Here is a 15,323-nt window from a genome sequence, read left to right as displayed (position 1 = left end):
GCTTAACGTGCACCAAAGGGACGGCGCAGATGGAACGCCTTGTCTGTGAAGTACCTCTCCCACAGTTTATAAAAGCTGGGCCTGGAAATCAAACCCAGACAAAGAGCTCAAAAGTAAGTGCGCACCATCCTGTTGGAATCGTCTTCTGTCACATGCATTAAATTTGCCACCATTTAAAATAAAAAATACTCTTAAGTATCAAGTGTGACGCAATTCAAATGTTGATGATAAGTGTATGGTGTTGTTGGGCGTGGGGGGAAGGGGAGGGGGGTAGGTATTTGATATTTATTAGATACAAAATTGTCAATGAAGACATTCATGGTGTAACAATTCATTCAAATATGAATTGACCACTCGTATACACAAAGCAATCTTAGTTTGCTAAATTAAACCAATTTAAATTATATAAATTGTACAACTATCTTTAAGTACAAACAATATCAAATTAAATCAATTGTGATTAAAAAACTGTAAGCTCCGCCACCGAAGGTGGACGGAGGTTATATTTTCACCCATGTTTGTTTGTTTGTCTGTCTGTGAGCAGGCTATCTCAAAACGTTGTGGATAGATTAGAACTTGGTGGACAAGTTGGGTGTGTCACAAAGACGAATTAATTCGATTTTGGTGAAGATCCGGATCTGCATCTGGATACTATAATTTTTAATTGATTCTTCACTGTTAAGTGATCGGGCCAAAAACCAATATATAGCATGATATCTAAAAAAGTTATGGACGAGTTCGGACAAAACTTGGTGGGCAGGTTGGGTCAGGTGGGTGACAATAACTAGCCGATTAGACATTGGTTCAGTTCCGAATGCACATTTTCAAGAACGTCACCACGATGCTAACCGAGGACCAAATGTACAGTCACGTGAAAAAGTAAGTACACCCCATGTAAAGTTTTGACTTTTTCAACATATTTCAACATACAGCTATTTGATCTTCATTTCAACAATATTGACAGATAAAGGTGATGTAATATAACAAATATCATGAAACATTTACATTTTGTAGTCCATTGTATAATTTAAATAAACATAAATGCAAATTTCGCCTGTGGAAAAAGTAAGTACACCCATACATTTATCACTACTTCAAATACCTAAAATTATAATCAGGTGCACCAGCTCTGGTGCAAATGATTAGAACATCGTTAGAGAGGATCTTGGAGGAACCTGTTTTATTTAAACCTCAGACATTTAGTTTGGTTTGCTCTTTGTTGTTGAAGTGTGTGGCGTCACCATGCCTAGATCAAAAGAGCTATCTGAGGCCTTCAGAAAGAAGGTTATAGATGCCTACGAGTCTGGGAAAGGATTTAAAAAGATCTCCAAACAATTTGAAATCAATCATTCGACTGTCCGGAAGATCATCTACAAGTGGAGAAGATTCCAAACAACTGCCAACTTGTTCAGGCCAGGCCGCCCCAGCAAGTTCAGCCCGAGAGCAGACCGCAAGATGCTGAAAGAAGTCTCTAAGAACCCCAGAATGTCATCACAGGACCTACAGGTAGCTCTTGCCACTGTTGATGTCAAAGTGCACGAGTCTACCATTAGAAAGAGGCTGCACAAATTTGATCTTCATGGGAGGTGTGCCAGGAGGAAACCTTTGCTGTCCTGAAAAACATCAAGGCAAGACTAAAGTTTGCCAATGAACACCGAGGCAAAGACCAGCACTTCTGGAACAATGTGCTCTGGACAGATGAGTCAAAGGTAGAGCTATTTGGCCACAGTACCAGAAGACATGTTTGGCGAAAACCAGAAGACAGCATTTGACCACAAGAACCTGAAACCAACTGTAAAGCATGGTGGTGGAAATATTATGGTTTGGGGCAGCTTTGCTGCATCAGGGCCTGGGCAGCTCAACATCATATAATCCACTATGAATTCTTCATTGTACCAGAGGGTGCTTGAGGATAATGTGAGGCCATCTGTCGGAGAGTTGAAGCTCAACCGAAGGTGGACCTTGCAAGATGACAATGACCCTAAACATACCAGTAAATCCACCAAGGAATGGCTGAAAATAAAGAAATGGAGGGTTCTGGAATGGCCAAGTCAAAGCCCAGATCTAAATCCCATCGAGATGTTGTGGGGGTATTTGAAACGAGCTGTGCATGCAAGAAACCCCTCAAACATGGCACAGCTGAAAGAGTTCTGCATGGAGGAGTGGGCAAAAATTTCTCCCAGTCGATGTCAGAGACTGGTAGACAGTTATAAGAAATGCCTACTTGAGGTTGCTTCTGCCAAAGGGGGTAATACCACCTATTAGAGCCAAGGGTGTACTTACTTTTTCCACATGCGAAATTTGCATTTATGTTTATTTAAATTATTCAATGGATGACAAAATGTAAATGTTTCATGACATTTGTTATATTATATCACCTTTCTCTATCAATATTGTTGAAATGAAGATCAAATAGCTGTATGTTGAAATATGTTGAAAAAGTCAAAACTTTACATGGGGTGTACTTACTTTTTCACGTGACTGTACATCAATAGGCAGTGTTGTCTCAGTGAATTAAGTAGCATGGTAAATGAAAAGAAGAGGAGCAAGTTTTAAAGTTGCGTTTCATGGGAAGCATGGCATAGCTGTTAAACAAATGACATGCGGTGAAATATCCTCTGTTTGTAACATCAAAAAATCTTTTTCAGGAGAAGAAAAAAAATGGAAAAGAAGAAAAATAAACCGTCATGTCCTGCTGTATATACCATGAAGGATCGCTTCTTACTAGGCTTTCACACTAGCTTGCAAATTCCCTGGAATCACCAGGAACACGCTCAAGCAATAATGGGATTATCTTATCACTTTCATCTTCTGAAGAAGTATCTTTTGGAATGTTTTACTTGATTATTTTCCAAAATTGCTATTAACGACTCTACTGCAATTTACCTGAAACTACTATACGATCTTCTTCGAGACAAAATAACCACAAACCCCTTGGCATGTCATATTAAGTTAAATGTCGATTTTTGCAGGACTAGCTGTAAAAATGATTTTCAGATGACATCACAACATCACGTGGTTTAGCTCTCTGTTTCGTGAGGTACTTTTCAAAGTGCTTTGCATGCAACAATATTCCCAAGAGTTCTTCAATAAGCGATGGGGAAATAAATTTGGACTTCCGTGTCATGTGGTTATGAGCACAGGAAGAAATGGATTGCTGCACTAAAGTGACAGAAATGGGAACCAACTACATATTCCAGAGTTTGAGGAGACCACCCGTTTTGAAACAGTGATGTAAGGTTGGAGGAAGTGCTTGTAGATAAATCATACAAAATACAAGGACATAAGAAGATAGTGTACTTTTGCATGAATTACAAGGACACGGACATATCAGCAGGGTCATTCCAATGTCAGATCATTGAAGAATGGTGCAAAATTTACACAAACCCTTTCAATTTTTATGAACATTACTAAGCAGATTGATAGATGCACGGTACGAGGTCATGACCCACATTACAGGTCAATCAGACAAGCACGTCGCTGAGATTCATCACCTGGTGCACGTAAGTCAATATGCGTAATAATGATTTTTTTTTTTTACATCATCTTCACTCTATTGCATGCATTGCAGTATCAGAACAACTTGCCTACAATGACGAACATGACTGGATTTATTTGTTTTATTTGCATTTATACAATATTGCTATGCGTGGAATAAGTCTTTCATACCAAGTGTTTTTGTCTGCTGCTGCTGCAAAACCTACATTTTGTTATCATTGATGGGATTTAAGGCCAGGAGAATAACAACTGCGAAGAAACAAAGACATGCTCTTATATTAAATATCCATTCACTTTCACAACAATCAACAGACACTCACCCACCACTGCAGCCTCCACCTGCTGCTTTTCTCTTTTCCTCTTCTTCTTCTTTCCCTGCACATGCATAGGACTGGAATGGGATTTCTCAAGCACTAATAGTAATCATTAACAGAAATTGTGGAGCAAGTAACATTGCGAAGTGTGTGTAAATATCAGTTTTAATATTACTATCAATATCAAATTCAAGTTACACTTGATGACCATCCACATGGACTCCAGTTGCTTATAGGATGATTTATCATGGTGGATGATAACATGATGATGAATATCATGGTGGATGTATAGGCATATAAAGTGCAATAAGTCATAGTTCCTGATCAGCTAGAATCTAACTTAAAACACCGTTCAAAAATCAGAAATCCATTAATTTATCTTGAGTAAAGTGTGATTAAAGTTAGAAAGAAAAGGTGTTAAAAGCGATTGGTTTAGCTCCGTGGTTCTTAACCTGGGTTCGACCGAACCCCAGGGGTTCAGTGAGCCAGTCTCAGGGGTTTGGCGGAGGTCCTCCGAAACGCATTGCAATTTGTTTTTTTTGTTTTTTTAGTTTTGTATCAATTTTGAATCTATGTGTAATTACGCTTATTATTAACGCACAGGTTGTAAACCTGGTGCGTTATAGCGTTTGCCTGGGAATTTCGGACGCTCAAAAGTGAAGCTAGTTTCTGTCACCCATTTCTGTCGCTCATTTCTGTCGCTCATTTCTGTCGCTCAGATGTGTAAACATGACGTCATCAAATCTATATTTATAGGATAGGTTATAGGAGATATATATGTTATAGGATAGGAATATAGGACCCAAATGACCCAGAGGACCCAAATGACCCAGAGGACCCAAATGACCCAAATGACCCAGAGGACCCAAATGACCCAGAGGACCCAAATGACCCAGAGGACCCAAATGACCCAGAGGACCCAAATGACCCAGAGGACCCAAATGACCCAGAGGACCCAAATGACCCAGAGGACCCAAATGACCCAAATGACCCAGAGGACCCAAATGACCCAGAGGACCCAAATGACCCAGAGGACCCAAATGACCCAGAGGACCCAAATGACCCAGAGGACCCAAATGACCCAGAGGACCCAAATGACCCAGAGGACCCAAATGACCCAGAGGACCCAAATGACCCAGAGGACCCAAATGACCCAGAGGACCCAAATGACCCAGAGGACCCAAATGACCCAGAGGACCCAAATGACCCAGAGGACCCAAATGACCCAGAGGACCCAAATGACCCAAATGACCCAGAGGACCCAAATGACCCAGAGGACCCAAATGACCCAGAGGACCCAAATGACCCAGAGGACCCAAATGACCCAGAGGACCCAAATGACCCAGAGGACCCAAATGACCCAGAGGACCCAAATGACCCAGAGGACCCAAATGACCCAGAGGACCCAAATGACCCAGAGGACCCAAATGACCCAGAGGACCCAAATGACCCAGAGGACCCAAATGACCCAGAGGACCCAAATGACCCAGAGGACCCAAATGACCCAGAGGACCCAAATGACCCAGAGGACCCAAATGACCCAAATGACCCAGAGGACCCAAATGACCCAGAGGACCCAAATGACCCAGAGGACCCAAATGACCCAGAGGACCCAAATGACCCAGAGGACCCAAATGACCCAGAGGACCCAGAGGACCCAAATGACCCAAATGACCCAGAGGACCCAAATGACCCAGAGGACCCAAATGACCCAGAGGACCCAAATGACCCAGAGGACCCAAATGACCCAGAGGACCCAAATGACCCAGAGGACCCAAATGACCCAGAGGACCCAAATGACCCAGAGGACCCAAATGACCCAGAGGACCCAAATTACCCAAATGACCCAGAGGACCCAAATGACCCAAATGACCCAGAGGACCCAAATGACCCAGAGGACCCAAATGACCCAGAGGACCCAAATGACCCAGAGGACCCAAATGACCCAGAGGACCCAAATGACCCAGAGGACCCAAATGACCCAGAGGACCCAAATGACCCAGAGGACCCAAATGACCCAGAGGACCCAAATGACCCAAATGACCCAGAGGACCCAAATGACCCAAATGACCCAGAGGACCCAGAGGACCCAGAGGACCCAAATGACCCAGAGGACCCAAATGACCCAGAGGACCCAAATGACCCAGAGGACCCAGAGGACCCAGAGGACCCAAATGACCCAGAGGACCCAAATGACCCAGAGGACCCAAATGACCCAGAGGACCCAAATGACCCAAATGACCCAGAGGACCCAAAGGACCCAAAGGACCCAGAGGACCCAAATGACCCAGAGGACCCAAATGACCCAGAGGACCCAAATGACCCAGAGGACCCAAATGACCCAGAGGACCCAAATGACCCAGAGGACCCAGAGGACCCAGAGGACTCAAATGACCCAGAGGACCCAGAGGACCCAAATGACCCAAATGACCCAGAGGACCCAAATGACCCAGAGGACCCAAATGACCCAGAGGACCCAAATGACCCAGAGGACCCAAATGACCCAGAGGACCCAAATGACCCAGAGGACCCAAATGACCCAGAGGACCCAAATGACCCAGAGGACCCAAATGACCCAGAGGACCCAAATGACCCAGAGGACCCAAATGACCCAGAGGACCCAAATGACCCAGAGGACCCAAATTCTATGTATGTTTCTATGATGATGTATGTTTTGGTGAAAGTACATAATGTGAATACTAGTAGCAATTTTACAAAAACCATGGCATAATTTCAAATCTTGACCCGAGATGATAATTATGCTACATCATAATTTCCATGTGCCAACCTGGGCGGAATCCAAGTGGATTCACTTGACTTGTTAATATTATTATTATTTTGCGATGTATGTTACGAACGAATGGAAATGTTTTTTGTAATTGTATTCCCATCCCATTCATGGTTTCTCTGGTCTGTGTCTAAGATAAGTTGTTTCACAACCGTTGGTGCGGAGTTGTTGGTTGGTTGGAGCTGTTGGTGAGGTATGTGGATGGACAAAAGGACCACCGAGGGCCGAGGCACTCTGAAACATGGTGGTGGGATGATGAAGTTGGAAAGAGGATTGATGAGAAGAGGAAGAAGTTCAAGGAGTGGCACAAGGCGAAGGGTACGGGAGCAGAAAAAGCAGAGCATGAAAGTTATAAGGCAGCCAAGAGGGTTGCAAAGAAAGAGGTAGCAAAGGCGCAGGAGGCATGTAGGAAAATGTTCGGAGAACGCTTGGATTCGGAAGAGGGTCAGAGAGCGGTATTCAGGATTGCAAAGCAGATAGCGAAAGAGAGGTGTGATGTGATGGGGATGAGTTGCTTGAAGGATGAAGTGGGACAAATCGTTGTGAACCCAGATGGAATTAAAGGAAGATGGAAAAGATATATGGAAATGCTGTTGAATACAGAGAATGAATGGGATGGCAACATAGAGAGTAACCCAGTTTTAGGACCGGCAGAGAAGATAACTGAGAAGGAAGTTGAGGAAGCGAGAAAAGCAATGAAGAGTAGAAAAGCAGGAGGGCCGACGGGAGTTGTGGGAGATATGTTGAAGGCAGCAGGAAGTTGGGGTGTGAAGCGAATGACAGAGATCTGTAATCTGGTGGTGAAAGAGGCCGCATTCCAGTGGATTGGGAAATGAGTACCTTCGTCCCTCTATACAAGGGGAAAGGTGACCCTCTGGAATGTGGCTCGTACCGAGCGATAAAGTTATTGGAGCATGGAATGAAGGTATTGGAAAGGGTGTTGGAGAGGAGGATAAGGAAGAAGGTGAAGATCGACGAAATGCAGTTTGGATTTATGCCAGGAAGAGGTACGACACACGCGCTTTTTATTGTGAGGCAATTGCAGGAGAAGTACATGGAGAAGAGGAAGACGTTGTTTCTTGGGTTTGTTGATCTGGAGAAAGCATTCGATAGGGTTCCACGCGAAGTAGTGACATGGACATTGAGGAAGTTAGGAGTGGAGGAATGGTTGATCAGAGTAGTGATAGCAATGTACAAAAGAGCGTGCACAGCTGTAAGGACGAAGGACGGGAACAGTGGTGAGTTTGAGGTGAAGGGAGGAGTGCATCAGGGGTTGGTACTAAGTCCACTACTATTTGTAGCTGTGATGGAGGTGCTGGCTCAGAACGTAAAGGAGGGTTTACCGTGGGAGTTGTTGTATGCAGATAATCTGGTGTTGATTTCGGGAAGGACGGATGGACTGAAGGAAAAGATGAACAAGTGGAAGGAATGCATGGAGACAAAAGGTCTGAAGGTGAATATCGGAAAGACGAAGGTGATGGCAAGTGGTAAAGCATGTGGTGAGGTTCAAAGAACTGGGAAGTGGCCATGTGCTGTGTGCAGGAAGGGTGTCAGAGTGAACTTCATTTAATGTACAATGTGCGCTGAGTGGGTTCATCAAAAATGCAGTGGTCTGAGAGGGTCATTAACCAGTGTGGCAGCTACATTCAAATGTAAGGTGTGCACAGAGTGAGCTGCAGATAGAGGAAATGTTGAGTTGGATCTTGGAGATGGCGTGAAGCTGGAAGGTGTGAAAACATTTTGCTACCTCGGAGGCATGCTGAATGGAGATGGTGGATCAGACTCGGCAACGGTTGCTCGAGTGAGATGTGCATGGAAGAAGTTTCGGGAACTGAGTGGCATGCTGATGAGGAGGGGAGTGTCGTTGAAGCTGAAGGGAAAGGTGTATGCTGCATGTGTGAGAAGTGTTATGATTTATGGGAGCGAGACATGGGTAATGAACGTAGAGCAGCAACGAAGGCTGGAAAGGGTGGAAATGCGAATGGTTCGTTGGATGTGCGGAGTATCGTTGAGAGAGGGGAAGACAAATGATGAATTGCGAAAGATGATGGGAATAGAGCCTGTGATTGATGCTGTGAAGAGGAACAGGTTGAGATGGTTTGGTCATGTGTTGAGGAACGATGAAAGTGACTGGTTGAGAACAACATGCATTTTAAGGCCATTTTCCCTGCTAGAGCGGGGGTTAGCCTTGCGGTCCCCATGACAATCTTCTCCATTTTGCCCTATTTTCTGCATCTCTCCTTGTTAACCCCCTTGCCCGCTTTCTTCTAACACCATCTTTAGCCAAGTCTTTCTCGGTCTTCCCCGTCCTCTACTTCCTTCTACATTAATTTCCATCACTCTTCTCAACCAGTCACTTTCATCCTTCCTCAACACATGACCAAACCATCTCAACCTGTTCCTCTTCACAGCATCAATCACAGGCAATATCCCCATCATCTTTCGCAATTCATCATTTGTCTTCCTCTCTCTCAACGATACTCCGCACATCCATCGAACCATTCGCATTTCCACCCTTTCCAGCCTCCGTTGCTGCTCTACGTTCATTACCCATGTCTCGCTCCCATAAATCATAACACTTCTCACACATGCAGCATACACCTTTCCCTTCAGCTTCAGCGACACTCTCCTCCTCATCAGCACGCCACTCAGTTCCCGAAACTTCTTCCATGCACATCTCACTCGAGCAACCGTTGCCGAGTCTGATCCACCTTCTCCATTCAGCATGTCTGCGAGGTAGCAAAATGTTTTCACACCTTCCAGCTTCACGCCGTCTCCAAGATCCAACTCAACATTTCCTCCATCTGCAGCTCCCTCTGTGCACACCTTACATTTGAATGTAGCTGCCACACAGATAAATGACCCTCTCAGACCACTACATTTTTGATGAACCCACTCGGCGCACATTGTACATTGAATGGAGTTCACTCCGACACCCTTCCTGCACACAGCGCACGGCCACTACTTCCCAGTTCTTTCCACCTCACCACATGCTTTACCACTTGCCATCACCTTCGTCTTTCCGATATTCACCTTCAGACCTTTTGTCTCCATACATTCCTTCCACTTCTTCATCTTTTCCTTCAGTCCATCCATACTTTCTGCAATCAACACCAGATCATCTGCATACAACAACTCCCACGGTAAACCCTCCTTTACGTTCTGAGCCAGCACCTCCATCACAGCTACAAATAGTAGTGGACTTAGTACCGACCCCTGATGCACTCCCACCTTCACCTCAAACTCACCACTGTTCCCGTCCTTCGTCCTTACAGCTGTGCGCGCTCTTTTGTACATTGCCATCACTACTCTGATCAACCATTCCTCCACTCCTAACTTCCTCAATGCCCATGTCAATACTTTGCGTGGAACCCTATCGAATGCTTTCTCCAGATCAACAAACCCAAGAAACAACTTCTTCCTCTTCTCCATGTACTTCTCCTGCAACTGCCTCACAATGAAAAGCGCGTCTGTTGTTCCTCTTCCTGGCATAAATCCAAACTGCATTTCGTCGATCTTCACTTTCTTCCTTATCCTCCTCTCCAACACCCTTTCCAATACCTTCATTCCATGCTCCAATAACTTTATCGCTCGGTACGAGCCACACTCCAGAGGGTCACCTTTCCCCTTGTATAGAGGGACGAGGGTACTCAGTTCCCAATCCACTGGAATGCGGCCTTCTTTCACCACCAGATTACAGATCTCTGTCATTCTCTTCACACCCCAACTTCCTGCTGCCTTCAACATATCTCCCACAACTCCCGTCGGCCCTCCCGCTTTTCCACTCTTCATTGCTTTTATCGCTTCCTCAACTTCCTTCTCAGTTATCTTCTCTGCCGGTTCTAAAACTGCGTTACTCTCTATGTTGCCATCCCATGCATTCTCTGTATTCAGCAGCATTTCCATATGTCTTTTCCATCTTCCTTTAATTCCATCTGGGTCGACAACGATTTGTCCCACTTCATCCTTCAAGCAACTCACCCCCATCACATCAAACCTCTCTTTCGCTATGTGCTTTGCAATCCTGAATACTGCTTTCTGACCCTCTTCCGAATCCAAGCGTTCTCCGAACATTTTCCTACATGCCTCCTGCGCCTTTGCTACCTCTTTCTTTGCAGCCTTCCTGGCTGCCTTATAACTTTCATGCTCTGCTGTTTCTGCTCCCGTACCCTCCGCCTTCTGCCACTCCTTGAACTTCTTCCTCTTCTCGTCAATCCTCTTTCCAACTTCATCATCCCACCACCATGTTTCCGAGTGCCGCGGTGGTCCTTTTGTCCATCCACATACCTCACCAACGGCTCCCAACAGACTAGCTTTCATTGACATCTAACCACTTTCAAGCTCAACCACATCATCCTCTACCCTACTCAGCCTCTCTTTTAATGCCTCCCTTACTGTCACCTCTTTCAACCTCCACACCTTCATTCTCGGTTGGTACTTCACCCACCGAGCTCTCCTCGCACCTTTCACCCTTATGTCGCAGACAACCAAGTGGTGCTGTGAAACAGCCTCCTCCCCCGGGATCACCTTTGTGTCCCGGACGTGCCCCCTATCTCGCCTATGCACCATCAGGTAGTCAACGGTTGTCGTCGACCCACCTGACGTGTATGTAACAAGCTTATTATCCTCTTTCTGGAACTGAGTATTACAAATCAACAAATCAGCTCCATCAGCAAACTCCAAAATCCTTTCACCTTCTCCATTTCTCACACCATATCCGTAACCCCCATGAACTCCCTCAAAACCATCCATACTCCTTCCCACATGTCCATTCAGGTCTCCTTCCACCACAACAACTTCCTCATCTTTCACGTTTTCCATCAGCTTCTCTATCGCACACCAGAACTTGTCCTTCTCTTCATCGCTTCGACCAACCTGCGGAGCATATCCCGAGATGACGTTCACCAAGAGCTTTCCAATCATCATTTTCACCTCAATCAACCTATCACTCACTCTAGTCACACTCACCACACTGTCTACAAACTCCTCAGAAAACAGGACACCAACACCATTCACGCCCTCCGGGCACCCTTGCCACACAAACTTGTATTTCTGTCCCTGCCTACCCTTCACCATTCTCACACCACTTCCCTTCCATCTCGTCTCCTGCACACAACATATGTCCACTCTTCTTCTGACCAATACTTCCACCACTTCTCCTGATCTCCCTCTCATTGTCTCTACATTCCATGTCCCAAAACCTCAGAAACCGATCTCCACTTCGGGCTGCACCCTGCCCACATGTAGTTGTAATTGTCATGGTTCTCTTTTTGAGGCAATGTTTTTATGGCCAGATGCCCTTCCTGACGCCAACCCTCTTAGTCGTCTCTTACGACACGCAGGGATACGGTGTACCTATTCTGACCAGTGTACACACTGGGAGTGATGGAAGAGAAGAGTGATGGAAATGAATGTAGAAGGAAGTAGAGGACGGGGAAGACCGAGAAAGACTTGGCTAAATATGGTGGAAGAAGAAATGCGGGCAAGGGGGTTAACAAGGGGAGATGCAGAAAATAGGGCAAAATGGAGAAGATTGTCATGGGGACCGCAAGGCTAACCCCCGCTCTGACAGGGAAAATGGCCTTAAAATGCATGTTGTGTTGTTGTTTTGTTTCACACTGACTGTAGCAAGTTGAATCAATGAGCAACTTGCTAATTATTCTGTTGATGGTGCTTACTTGCTTACTTACTTACTGGATTTTGGACTTCGCAGATGTTCGGAAATTCCAGTGAATAGCCTCGATTAGCTTGCCATGTGCCGTGCGTCATTGGTCGCGCCTTACTTTGGAGTTACTGGTTAATTGAAAAGTAAGTTGGAAATGTTTGTGGATATGCAGGGCGGGTTCAGAGTTATATTATAGTCAAAAGTGGATGGTGATTATAAAATATGATTGAATTACCCAGAAAATTAGGTGGAGGTGATACAACTCCTTTGGTCACAATTCAAAACTAACAATTCACAGTTTTCTATGTAATATTATAATGGGATTTGAGGTGACATAGAGTTGAGTAGATAATAAATCCCGTCATCGTAACTATAAGTTATGTTTTCTTCGTTAAAATTTCTCAGTTTTCAGAGGGGTACTGATTATATTTAAGCATGTTCCTTTTTAAATTTTTGTCATACAATTATTTGCCCGAACTCAATTAAGATCAGTTTGTTACTTCTTTTTTTTTTTGCAGTATGTCGAGCAAAAAAAGGAAGTGGTCGGAGGATTACGTGAGGTACGGGTTCACGTGTTTGATGGAACGGGACAGAAGTCAGCATCCTCAATGCATGCTTTGCAATGTCAAGTTGAGCAACTCCAGCCTAGCACAAGCAAAACTACGGGAACACTTCAAAAAACTGCACGACGAGGGGCAGAACAAAGACGCAATTGCTGGATGAATTCAAATTGAAGAGAGTCCGATTCGACGCAAGTGCTACCTTGCCCACTCTCGGCTTCGTTCCAATTGACAAACCGATCCTTGCCGCGCCGTATGAAGTTGCGTACCTGATCGCAAAGCAGGGCAAACCGCACACCGTTGGTGAGACACTCATCAAACCGGCCGCGTTGAAGATAGCCAACATCATGCTGAGAAAAGCTGCTGAAAACAAATTGTCTCTCGTTCCACTCTCAAATGACACCATCAGATGCAGAATCGACGACATGAGCGACGACATCCTCGCCCAGGTAGTTGCAGATTTAGTTGCGAGCCCGACGAAATTCAGCCTTTAACTCGACGAGACCACCGACGTTTCGAATTTGAGCCAGCTCATCTTATTTGTGTATTATGTCAAAGGAGACGAGATCAAGGAAGACTTTCTGTTCTGCAAGCCTCTCACAACAACGACGAAGGCAGCTGACGTGAAGAAGCTTGTGGACGACTTCTTCAGAAGCAACGGCCTCTCGTGGAACATGGTGTCTGCAGTTTGCTTGTCTGCAGTTTGCTGGGATGCAACTCCGGTTTCGGAGCGCTGGCGAAGGCCTATGCACCACACATCATCGTCACGCACTGCGTCCTGCACAGACACGTGCTGGCATCAAAAACCCTGCCTCCAAAACTGGCCAATGTTCTGAAAATCGTCGTTGAAACTGTGAATTACGTGCGAAGCCATGCTCTGAATCATCGCATCTTCAAAGAGCTGTGCAATGAAATCGGCTCTGAATTCGAAGTCCTTCTCTACCACTCTAACGTTCGATGGTTATCACGAGGGAAGGTAGTGAGCCGTGTTTTTGCCTTGCGTGTAGAATTAGCCCTGTTTTTGCGAGAACACCAGCATTGCCATGCAACGCACTTCCAAGAGTCAGAGTTCATCCTCGCCTTGGCGTACTTGGCTGACATCTTTCATCGCACTCATTCATCTCAATTGCCAGATGCAGGGCAGTGGAGTGAATGTCATCAAATCTGAAGAAAAGCTGAGCGCTTTTTTTTTTTCTTCTTTTTTTTGCATACAGAATCGAGGCTCATGTAAGAGCTAACACATTGAACATGAAAACATGCACAGACACATAAAACATGCAATGAAGGGAGCAGGAGACAAGAGGGGGAGAGAGGGAAGCACACAAGCACAACAACAGAAGAGAACAGGAACATCGGGAGATCTGTGGAAAGGAGAGGGCTGGGGGAGGAGGGAGGGGTACACGGTATAAAGCAAATGAACACTACTAGGAATTTCAGGAAAGAAGTTGGGGATTGAAAGGCGGATTTGAGGTGAATTAACGGGGGTTGAAAAGATCAAGGTTTTGGATGGGGGAAGATAAGAGATGGTGGTGAACAGCTGTTTTAAAGACCTGGAGGGAGGAGTGGGATTGAAGAGAGTGAGGGAGTTTGTTCCAGAGGCGGGAGAAAAGAGGAATGAAAGAGTGAAGGTGAGCAGGAAAAACAATCTGGGAAAAGTCCCTGAAGTGAGGGCATGGATCTGAGAAAGAAGGAGAAAGGGTTGAATGAGTATGGTGAAAACTTGAGTTGGAAAGGTGAGTATCGGCTGGAGAGGTAGAAGAAAAAGAAGATAAAGGGGGCGGGACGAGACAACAAGCACATGGTCGTGGGCGGGAACCGAGAGGAGAGGAGATAATAAAGGATATTTTTTTTGTTCGTATTTAAAACGTTAGACAAAGGGTAAGATATTCGTGGGAGGTAGGGGGAGAAAAGAAAATCAAAGAAACAAGCAAATACAGTGAAGGAAAGAACTTAAATTTACAAAATACCGACCGGGGGGGGGGGGGGGGGGTGTGAGGGAGCCTAGAGAGACCAGGTCGTGCATGCAGTACGACACAGAAAAGAAAACAATTAATTACACACACGTTTCAATGAATTACAAACCAACACTAGGTAGAAACTTTCTAGAAACAACACTAACTTTCCGAAAGAATTTACCGTTGTGGAGGCGGCGAACAGAGAACGACAACTTCGTGAACTTTTCGCTACTGGACGAGTGCGTGAGCGGGATCGAAGATGAGTCTGAAGTTGGAGGCACTGCTGTACCGGGGGAGCTGAAGCAAGCGATTGCCACGCACTTGGATGAGCTGGGAAAGTCATTCGACGGCTACTGCCCCGACCAAGAGCAGTACCCAGCATGGGTGTGGCAGCTGTTTACTTTCGACGTTGCAACGGCAGATGTCAACGACCAATACCTCGACGACCTCATCGAACTTCAGCAGAGCCAGTCTCAACAACAACTCTTTGGCACAACAACGCTCTCAACGTTTTGGTGCCGCCAAATGGAAGGGTATCCTCAC

General features: G+C 45.4%; 1 protein-coding gene across 15 annotated transcripts in view; it reads right to left on the bottom strand.

Moving 5' to 3' along the window:
* The window catches only part of LOC137424762 (transcription factor 7-like 2), a 384,171-nt gene that overhangs the window by 28,190 nt on the left and 340,658 nt on the right, over positions 1-15,323 (bottom strand). For 10 of the 15 annotated variants that reach the window (XM_068112536.2, XM_068112539.2, XM_078775900.1 and 7 more), the window contains one exon: positions 3,819-3,873. In XM_068112536.2, the coding sequence (XP_067968637.2) occupies positions 3,819-3,873 (55 nt within the window). The remainder of the gene's footprint in view (positions 1-3,818; positions 3,874-15,323) is intronic. The other 5 variants (XM_068112547.2, XM_078775901.1, XM_078775892.1 and 2 more) reach the window with 1 other exon arrangement.

Source organism: Myxine glutinosa, chromosome 4, assembly GCF_964187855.1.
Source record: "Myxine glutinosa chromosome 4, kmMyxGlut1.1, whole genome shotgun sequence".
NCBI classification, from domain to species: Eukaryota; Metazoa; Chordata; class Myxini; order Myxiniformes; family Myxinidae; genus Myxine; species Myxine glutinosa.
This window is presented reverse-complemented; position numbering and strand designations above follow the sequence as displayed.